The sequence below is a fragment of the Cibotium barometz genome, chromosome 24 (assembly GCF_041138505.1).
Source record: "Cibotium barometz isolate CiBa-2024 chromosome 24, ASM4113850v1, whole genome shotgun sequence".
NCBI lineage: Eukaryota > Viridiplantae > Streptophyta > Polypodiopsida > Cyatheales > Cibotiaceae > Cibotium > Cibotium barometz.
This window is the reverse complement of record NC_141069.1, coordinates 34013712-34024288: the sequence shown is the minus strand read 5'-3', so window position 1 is coordinate 34024288 and position 10577 is coordinate 34013712. Positions and strand designations below refer to the sequence as shown.

Here is a 10577-nt window from a genome sequence, read left to right as displayed (position 1 = left end):
ACATGGCATAAGAAGTGGGGTGTTCAAGTATGATGAGAAGGAAAAACCCAAAAACAAAGAAAGGAAGTGCATGGGCTCTTGGGTGCTCCTCAAGGCAAGAGACAAAGGGGACAATAGCAAAAAAAAGAGGGTGGTAAGAAGGAAGTGGGACAATTGCAGGCAAAAGAGGGTGGTAAGAAGGAGTGGGACATCAGAAAGGTTTACCATGGGGCGCTGACAAGATGAGCCAGAGAAAAACAAGGAAGGCAAGGTGTGGCCTGTGTGAGTGGGTGTGTAGGGGGTAGTGATGGACGATGGGTGTGTAATGGAGTGGGCCAAATGGCGTGCATTGTGTGTGGGAAAGGTAGAGAAGGGATTGCTTTGAAATGTCAATGTTGGCGAATAGAGGACAAGAAGGAAGAGGGCTCAGGGATGGGCCATGGCCAAGGTGGCCCATGGGCAGCCAAATGAGTTGTGCGTATGGTCCGGACTCCGGTGGGCTATGAAATGTGTAAAACGGGAAAGGTCGAACAAGGGCCTTAGTGGGCGAGGGGACACGTGGAAAAGTAAAATGAAGGTGGCACTCGCGGGAATGATAAAGCGTGCCGGTGGGGAACAGACAGGGGGATAGTGGTGGCGGGGGGTGAACCGGGAGCAGCCGGTAACGGGTGGGGCCCAGAAAGTGACGGCGTACAGTGTGCGGCGTTACGGCGCGCATTGATACGGGAAGCCGCCGTTCATGAAGCGGTTGGCAGGGTTTTGCCGGCCGTGAAGGATACCCGCAGGAGGGGACGGTGCCACGCTGGCGGTAGACGGGCACAGGCGTCGCTGTACGTGGAGGGAGGCAAGTGGCAAGCGGCTACGGTAGCAGCAGGCAGGGTACTGGTACTACTGCCAGGTCTTTAGGGCGTTTACGGCTGCTGGGACAGTAAAGGCGGGAGTAAAGTTCTTGGTGGACGTATGAAGTGTGGTCTGTTGCTATCTTGTCTGCGCGCAAGCCTCCCATCACAGACTCTCTCTCTCTCTCTCTCTCTCTAACCCTGTCAATCAACTCCTTCCGTGCTGAGGTGCCTTTTGGAAAAGAGAAGCTATGGCTATGGCGAGCTAGCTATCGTCGAAAGCAAAATCTCTCTCTTTTTTCTCTCTCTCTCTCTCTCTCTTTATGTTACCCCCTTTTCCCTACCCATGACTCCACCAGACTCTTTCCGCCACTCTCTCACCCTCCCTTACTTTCCCGGCTGCTCGCCCCCTTGCTCTGCTCCTTCCGCCATGTCCTCCACCAACAACCGGCAACCTCCTTACCTCGACCCTCGCACGGACCTCGCCGCCCTGCAAGCTGCTGAGGTCCGCGGTGAAACTGATCAAAGCAGAGGTATGGCACAACAGCTACGCCTCGAAACATGTTTTTTGCAGCAGTAAGGGGTAATCTTCTGACGGGCTTAATATTGGTGTGTTTGATCAGGCCGGCATTACGAAGAGCTATGGCAAGCTTGCGCAGGTCCGCTTGTCTCACTGCCCAAACTCAAGCAGCTGGTGATGTATCTTCCTCAGGGCCACATAGAGCAGGTGGGGTTATGGTGTAATGTGTGCAGATGTGCTACCCTAGCGGCTTAGCAACTTCAGCGAGAGATAAAGCTAACAATTTAACAATGGTGCTTCCAGATCACTGCATCCACTAACCAGGGGGCTGATTGCCAGTTGCCCAAGCATGATCTCTCACCTCACATACTGTGCCGAGTTGTGGATATTCAGCTCAGTGTATGCCCTCGTACCTTGAAGCTATGGTTTCCTTGCCTTGGCACCATTGTTCTGCCCACGATAGTTGCGTCATTTTGTGTGTTATGGCGATCATTTCCCTGCAGGCTGAACCCGACACCGACGAGGTGAAGGCGCAGCTCTCCTTGCTCCCGGAACCTGAGGTAGACATTGACAGCTTCCATCTTGGCACTGTTAACAAAGGGGTAAGCGGCCAGCAAACTGTCATTGTTTCAACTGGCTTACTTCTAATCCTGTGAGAATGTTAATCCTGTTCCATAATCACAGGGGGCCGAGTCTCAGGTGGAGAATGGAGAGCATCCCGCGGCCTCACCCAAGCCCACCGTACACATGTTCTGCAAGACTCTCACAGCATCGGACACCAGCACGCATGGAGGCTTTTCTGTTCCAAGGAAACACGCAATTTGTTTGCCACCATTGGTCAGTACTGTATCATACCATGCTTAGACCTCCGTTAATCTTCTATTTATCTCTCTTTCATTTAACATGCACGCCATCAAACTGTCACCAGGATATGACCCGCTTCCCTCCAACCCAAGAGCTTGTTGCCACAGATTTACACGGTACAGTATGGCACTTCCGCCATATCTACAGAGGTGGGTTCATGTGTTTAAAACCACTTGGTGTCGTCCTTCAGCAAGCTTGATTGACTATTTTATTTTACAGAAGAACTTTGTACATAACCCCAAGATCACACATCTTGCAGGGCAACCAAAGAGGCACTTGCTCACCACCGGGTGGAGTGTGTTTGTGAGCCAGAAGAGGCTTATGGCCGGGGATGCAGTTATCTTCCTTAGGTGGGCACCTCTCATGAGCTCCATAACACCCTTCAAGCCCTCTGCACTTGCTATTCTTACGATCATAATTGCACATTGTGGCACGCTTACGCTTTTAGTTTGCTCCAGGGGCGAGGATGGGGAGCTTAGAGTGGGTATCAGACGTGCTTTGCGGCCGCAGAATAACCCACCATCCTCGGTTTTGCCCAGCCAAAGCATGCATATGGGTGTTATTGCTACAGCCACCCATGCCATACACACGCGGACCATGTTTTCAATCTATTACAAGCCCAGGTAGGTCATCAAGTCTAATTCTTCAAAATGCGGCCTTCTAATCTGGCATTAATAGTCAGGTATGGAGAGTGCGGCATGTGGCAACATCATCTAATTATCCTGTAGTGCTTTTTGCTGTAGAGGTTTCACTCTGTTGTTTATGATGTGCCAGGGTAAGCCCTGCAGAGTTTATCATACCCTTGGACAGATTCAAGAGCGCTCTGAGTGTCAACCTGGCTGTGGGCATGAGATTCAAAATGAAATTTGAGACCGAGGATGCATCTGAAAGAAGGTTGTAGCCTTGTTGAGTGTCCTCTCTCATAATTGAAAATTAACCGCTAATTATTAGAGAATGCGTCAGCGAGTAGGTGGTCGCCCGCCTTGCATCTACTGTTGAACCTTCTGCCTTAATGATATTTTACTGCTAATAATTCATCGTGTGGGTGTAATGGCAATGCAAGCAGAGTTCGGCTAACTGCTAATTCGTCGTCAAAGCAGGTATAATGGAACCATAACTGGGATTGAAGACCTGGATCCAGCAAGATGGCCTGCATCAAAGTGGAGGTCTTTGAAGGTACGTTCCAGATTTGGGTGGAAAGTGGAAAGTGGTAGGTTTAGCAGTGGGTAATGGAGGTTATCTGTCGGCAGATTCCTTGAATGTACTTTTAATTGTGCCAACATTTTCGCCTGGAGTATTTTATTAAATTTCTATGACTAAGTTTAAGTTCGTAGGCTTTAATCTATTGAGTGTTGGGTATACAATTACGTTTAAGTCTTTTAATCCATGTTAAGTACTGCCAACTCACTATTCAATGTGTGGATTTGCAAGAATGTATTGTACTTGGTCATGGCTGGAAAAGGCTGGAATTCATTGTAATAGTTTTTTGGGTCCTTGGGATGAGGTCTAAATTATTGGGGTTTTTTCAACGTCTATTTGGGGGAAAAAACTTGTATAATGATATCATATCAATGTGCATAATAAAAGTTGATTTGTAAAATGTTGTTCTTTACTGGCATGGGCAGGTGGGTTGGGATGAGCCAACCATATATGAGCGTCATGACAGAGTTTCTCCATGGGAGATTGAGCTCTGCGTGTCTCCAGCTCCACCACCAAACCCTGCACCAGGCCCAAGAAGCAAACGGTTCCGTTCCAACATTCCTGCCCCCTCTCCTGCCGCAGAACATTCACTTGTCAGTAGTGGTAAGCAAACCATTGTCTAATATATATAAGGAGTGATTGCCCATTTGATTAAGCTTACTTAATGGCAATTATCCTGTAAGGTAGCTTCGAAAGTACTAGAATTTAGTCCCATATGCCCCTGATATACTTGTGGGGTTGCAGGCAGAAGTAAGGCAGCCGCCTTGGAATCCATGCTGTCTGCTAATTTTTCAACGGTCTTGCAAGGTCAAGAACCTCGGGCCTTGGGTTTAATCGAGGACTCGTACCATGGCGGTCATCACCCTCGCCCCCGCCATCTCCACCACCACCATCACTTCCATCAGCAGCAGCAGCAGCAGCAACCATGGGGTGGAAGTAAACCGGGGAGCGCCGAGCTTTTCTGGGGCATCTCTGGACAGGATTGCAGAGGCGGCTACACATTCCCTTCCTTTGTGACCTCCCAGCAGCAATTCATCTCTGACCCAAACATGAAGTTTTCGCCTGCCATAGCCATGCTAAACCAGCCCTCTAATCCATGTAGTTCTCGAACAAATCTTGACTGTTCAAGCTGGCAACCTAACTCACTTCAGCACCTTAATGCGCAATTGCCCACTATCAATGATTCAACTCCAAGCTGGCTTGTTAACCCGATGATGTCATCACATAATGCGAAGGCTTCTGGCATATCATCACCCTCTTTAGGCATTCTGGAGGAAGCCAACAAGAACCTCTCTCAGGCGGTGATGCAGCGACAGCCTCACCTTGCTCACAACAGCTCCTTCGCTTCACCCTGGCAACTAAAGGTGATGCAGGAGAAGGAAACTGAATCCTCACCACTGGCATCTGGCGTGGTGACCTCATTAGAAACGAACACAGGCTGCAAGTTATTTGGGTTCTCTTTGACGGATCCTCCGCCGGTGAAACCGCCCACCAACTTTCCACCAGAGGAGAAAGAGCAGACTCCAGATGTGCAGCATATCCAAGTGAATGATTTAGAACATGAGGTTGAACAGCCTCCTCTTAAAACAGTGACTATACAGGAGATGTCTTCTACAAGCACTGAGCCAGATAAACCTGCCACTACCAACAGTTTGACCAAAGAGGGGCAATGCAGGAGCCTATTTGCAGGCAGAAGCTGCACTAAGGTAGAGGCGAGCCCCCTGAATCCTTGAAGTTAAGGCTAATTGTCAGATTAGAAGCGGTGCAAGCCAAGTTTAATTAGTGATTGTCAGACTAGAAGGGCTGCAAGGCAAGTTTAGCAAGGTTATTTCAAGTTTTAACAGTAGCGTAAGGTTGTATTTGGACAGAAACATAAGGGTGTAATTAAAGGGGGTAGTTTTGCACACTAGTCTGCAGCAGCTGAAACCCATAGAAGTAGTGCATGTCATTAAGGATGGATGATCACGAGCTTAATGAAGTACATAGCGTACATTCATGCACTGAAGATCAAGTGAATTTCCTTAATCTGGGCTATTGCTAAGTGCAGGTAGTAAAGAAAGGGAGCATCGTGGGGCGTGGAGTAGATTTGTCCAAGTTGGACGGCTACGATCAGCTGTTTGAAGAGCTGGAACGTATGTTCCACCTGGAAGGCCAGCTCCGCGACAAGGAGAAAGGCTGGCAGGTGGCCTACTCAGACAATGAAGACGACATGCTCGAAGTGGGCGACGATCCCTGGCCGTAAGCACATTCAAACCCAATCCTCGCCATTTTTAAAAGTAGTTTTGAATCGTGTTTTTTTAAGGATTTCATGTCTATATATACCCGGACAGATGGGGTTCTTTCCTGGCCTTGCTCGCATTTGCGTATTGGGGATGCTAGAAATCAATTAATGCTAAGCTTTCATTTGGGTTATTTATGGCGAGAAATCAAATATGATTTGGGATTGAATGCAGGGAGTTTTGCAACATGGTGAGGAAAAATATGGTGAGGAAAATCCACATTCTGAGCCGGGACGAGGTGGCACAGGGCAGCAAGCGTACCGGGCACGCCAAGCACAGGCGATCAAGCTCACAGGAAAACCATGTGAAGGAGGCAACCAAGTGCCATGATTATGAAGAGTCCTATGGTGGTATATAATCTTCGAAAAAATATGGGGGAAAATCTACACGGCGGCTTCTTCAACAAAGGGATTTTTTTTTTTGGCCGAAGGTTGAAAGCCTAGAAAAAAGAATTGTTTCTTTCTTTTTTTAATTGCCCTCTATAGAATTTTGCCGTACTCCCTTTTTATTTTTCTTTCGGTTTTTAAATACTTGGGGTATATATCAAATATGTAAATTATTTTTGCTGCCATGTCTGGCAAGACGGGGACACCTTTTGGGAACATTTTGTGTGCTGCCCTCATGCCGCCAGGTTTTGTCAAATATTATATTTTATTTACGTTCCCGTTATTATTGTAAATTTGTATATTAAAAAAATACATAGTAAATGATGGATTAATCCGACCTTTCAAACCTTTGAAATGAATGGGAATCAATGGATAGCCTTAGTGTCATTTCAGTCTTCCTTGAAGATACATTGTCCTCTTAAAAGTTTAGGGCAGAACCATGATTAGCCGTCACATGGAAAGTGTACAGCCAAGAGGGCAACTTTTTTGAAGTCATTTTCCACTCATATTATCAGGTGCGGCGGTTAATATATATGTGACTATTAATAAGAATAATGATATGATATTTAATCTCGGATTTTGCCCGGAATTGGAATCATTCTCAGGATTCTTTTGAGATAGCAACGAACCTCTTCTCCTCTTCAAAGATAGCACGTGGGATAAACGAGTAACAACTAGCAACAACAAAACATTCATCATTGGAATCTTAGCTGCTTTAGAACAATAATCTTCCATCCGATACTTACAAGGTTTTTTTTTCCTTAAAAGGGTCAATGCACTAATAGCAACCACACAATTTCATGTTGAACAAAATTGGAGACACATAAAATTTTCTTTTATGTATGCTGTATTGTACTCACTGTTGCATCTCCAAACCCCCCCCCCCCCCCCCAAAAGCCTTTCCTTGGTAGTTTCAAAAATTCCCTTAATATTACAGGAACCTCCCTTGCACCATAGCACACTTCCCTTCCCTCCGATCACCAAGTATACATGCATGTCATGACCTTCCACATCATTCTAATATATTTGTAAAGTTTTTGTTTTTCTAGCCGGGGTCAGAGACCAACTCGTTCGTTTTTGAGACTCGACCAGAAAAACAGTTGTCATTAGCTTTGTTGCCTCGGGTCGTGAGGATGGTTTTGCTCCTTCATTAGGGCATGACCTCGGAAGACCCGGAGATTGGGCACGACAATGACCAAGCATTTAGCCACCTCTTTTAAGCCTCTTCTAAGCTCACATTCAACGGTAGCCTTGCAATTGAGTCATGAAATTGTAAAAAAAAAAACCAAGGAGAAGCTCATTTTACAGTAGCAATATATTAAAAGAAAGGATGGAAGTAAGTACAAAGAAGCTTTTTTGGTATGAAGAAGCTTGCTTTTATTTCAAAGTTACCAAGAGTGCATCTAAGATCATCACATGTCTTTCTCCAATACTTTTTTGGTGCTGGTGAGGTAACAAATGTACTTAACTAACTCCATCTAGTTGATCCAGCATGGCAATGCCTTCAATCTTCATCTTCGATGCAATATAATGACTACTAATGCACTTTGACAAGTAGTTTCCTCAATCACCTCCTTGTGTTGTTCGAGCACTTGTTTAGCATCTCATGTGCCTTTGGTTTTCTAGGACAAAATTGTGATAGTATCTAGAGCGCTCATCACTTGCATGAACATAGCATTTTTCAAGCATGGGAGCATGTGGGTTTTTGATTGTTTAAAAAGAAAAGCGTTCCTATCAAGCTAGACAATCCAAAGATGTTATGTGATCTAGTTATATCCCAGAGTTGAGTAGCCTAGCCTTTTGGGCAAGGACTCCCTTCTCATGCATGCATTTGGAAATTGTAGTGTTTCCAAATTCCATCTATAGTTGATGAAAAGATGGCAATAGTCTCTTCTTTGTTGCATCTTGGACATGTTCATGAACTAATCTTATCTTGGAGGGTCTAGAGTTGGTTCAAAGAGCATTATGCATAATTAATCAAAGGCAATATTTTTTTGGAAGAGTTTTGGTCGACTAGAGGTGTTGTTTCTCGCATGTTCTAGTTAATATGCCATCTTTCATTGAGCTTAATATATAGGTGGGAGCCTTGGGTTCATGGGGGATTGTCAGTAACCTATTGTTGACTTGACCTTTTCTTTGGAGTAAGGGGGCTATTGGATGTATCCCAAAGCTCCATCCTTGTACCTCTTATTAGTTCAACATCACGTGTCTCTATTTTGTAGGTTTATTGTATTTCCTCCTTGGTCAGCCATCTTTGCTTGTTAAACCTGGGAGGAGAATTCCAAAGTTTGGATTCCCATTTTGGATAGTTATCAGAAAAAGACAAACTCTTTATGAGGGTGGTAGTAGTAGCAAGTCGAAAAATGTTATTCACTTATCATGAAATAGAAAAGATTGAATCCTTTCTTGGAAAAATAAAACCCGGTGTTCTTTCAAAGTTTTACCCTTGGGGATTTACGATAAGATTCTTTGCATGGATTGGATAGTCCAAAATCAAGTAGATATCCATTGTCACAAAATAAAACCCGGTGTTCTTTCAAAGTTTTACCCTTGGGGATTTACGATAAGATTCTTTGCATGGATTGGATAGTCCAAAATCAAGTAGATATCCATTGTCACAAAGGAACGATTTCCTTTCTTGACATTGATGGTGATCAAGTCCAAAGTGATGGGACCACTAGGAACCCAACACTTCAACTAGAGTCAAAACATTTAAGCTACTTAAGGGACTTAAAAAGTGGCATGCCATCTATGCGGTGAAACACAACCCTATAGATAAGGAGTCTTAAGGAGGTGCGATGAAATGGCTATGCGAGTATGCATCTCACATAACTTCCTCCTCAAAGAGAAGTAGGTCATTCCAAGAACATAGCCTGTGGCCAAAAGAGCTTATAAAATGTCTCTTGTCCAGAATCTGTGGAATTAAAAGAGTAGCCGAAACAACTCTTGGAACAAGGCTTCATTAGGCCATGTATCTCCTTGGGGTGCTCCATTTATTTTCCAAAAGAAGAAGGATGGAACTCTTCGATTGTGGAGTGACTACAGAGGCCTAAATCAGTTGCCTATATGAAAAATAAATACTGATTCCTAGGATTGATGAGTTTTGGACATACTTTATGGAACTCAAGTGTTCACCAAAATTGATCTTAAGTTTGGATATTATCAGATCAGGATCAAAGAGCAAGCTAATCCAACATGTATCTACTTTTTGGGCCTTGGGCTATATTAGACATAAGGCTCCTGGTCATTGTATCACTTTACCATTTTATCATATGATACACCTTTCTTGGGGCTTTCATGGCCTTCTTGGCTATTGCCTTAGAATGGTGACCTACACCCATGCTCACTCCATGCCTTGAGTATTTACTTAGGATGGGGACCTACACCCATGCCTACTCCATGCCCAGAGTAGCCCCTTTCTTGCAGAGCTACTTGCAGTTGTTTATGCTTTGAAGAGATATGGAGACACTACTTACTGGGACATAAATTTGAACTGGTGTGGCTGATCACAATATTCTCAAATGGGTTTTTATCTTGTTACATTTAAACATGGAGACAATGCAAGTGGTGGATGTAAATGCTACAAGAATTTAACTTTGAGATCAAGTATAGGCTCTCTCCTTCTCTCCATCTCCCCATACACTTGGCCAGGCAAATCATGATGTCATCTCTCTCCCTCTCCCTATACACTTGGCAAGGAAAGTATTGCATGGATTCAACTCTCCCAACCTAGGTAAGAGACCCATGGGCTTCTTTACCTTCATCTCCACTCCCATAATCTTAAATATCCACTAGCTTGAAGTTGGCACAAATTTAAAGAAGGGGGGGATGATTCTTTCGCCCTTCAGGTGCCTCTCTTGTGCAAGACAAGGATATTGCAAATGGTAAGAGTACATTTTCATGCTTTATTTCTCTCTAATTTCAGCTAAATTAATGTTTTTGCTAATTATAAAATTAACATTATAATTAACATAATTAAACTTAAATCACATATGATCAAGCTTAGAACTTGAAATCGATGATTGATTAGTAAGAAAATTACTAAGGTACCCATGTTGCAAACTACACCAAATTGCAATTAGATTAGTTATTTTTCTAATGAGATTAGTTATTTTTCTTAGTCAAAAAATAATGATTAGTAAAAAAGATTAACAAATATTAAGCTTTCTATAGGGCCAATGAGAAAATTAAAAACATAGCCATAGTCTAGATGAAAAATCTAAGTTAACCATTTGTTAAATTTTTGATTAAATTAATCTAATAATTAATCATTATTAAGTATAATGATGACTTAATTAGTAACTATTAAGAAATTTAGATAAAATTCTAAAGATTAGAGTATATAGGCATGTAAGGGGCCAGAAAGCTAAGGGGACTATGCCCTCTAAACCTCAACTAAATTAATGTATTGCTTACTTAGAAAGAATAATAATTATGATGTAATTAGTGATTATTAAGCTAAGACTAGATTTTATCAAGGAAATAAATAATGATTTGTCAATTAAACCAA

General features: G+C 43.6%; 1 protein-coding gene across 3 annotated transcripts; it reads left to right on the top strand.

The window, feature by feature from the left end:
* The first annotated feature begins 956 nt into the window (after positions 1-956).
* Positions 957-6360, top strand: LOC147625213 (auxin response factor 7-like). 3 transcript variants are annotated; one of them, XM_086818478.1, is made up of 14 exons: positions 957-1351; positions 1442-1545; positions 1642-1737; positions 1842-1940; positions 2023-2175; positions 2267-2351; positions 2462-2552; positions 2661-2825; positions 2977-3096; positions 3303-3378; positions 3828-4005; positions 4216-5108; positions 5450-5640; positions 5856-6360. In XM_086818478.1, the coding sequence occupies exons 1-14, from the start codon at positions 1165-1167 to the stop codon at positions 6037-6039; spliced, it is 2622 nt and encodes an 873-aa protein (XP_086674604.1). In that variant the 5' UTR covers positions 957-1164; the 3' UTR covers positions 6040-6360. The 3 variants fall into 3 exon arrangements, with proteins under 3 accessions (XP_086674604.1, XP_086674602.1, XP_086674601.1); XM_086818476.1 differs by having other exon boundaries at positions 4210-5108; XM_086818475.1 differs by having other exon boundaries at positions 4147-5108.
* Positions 6361-10577: the final 4217 nt, after the last annotated feature.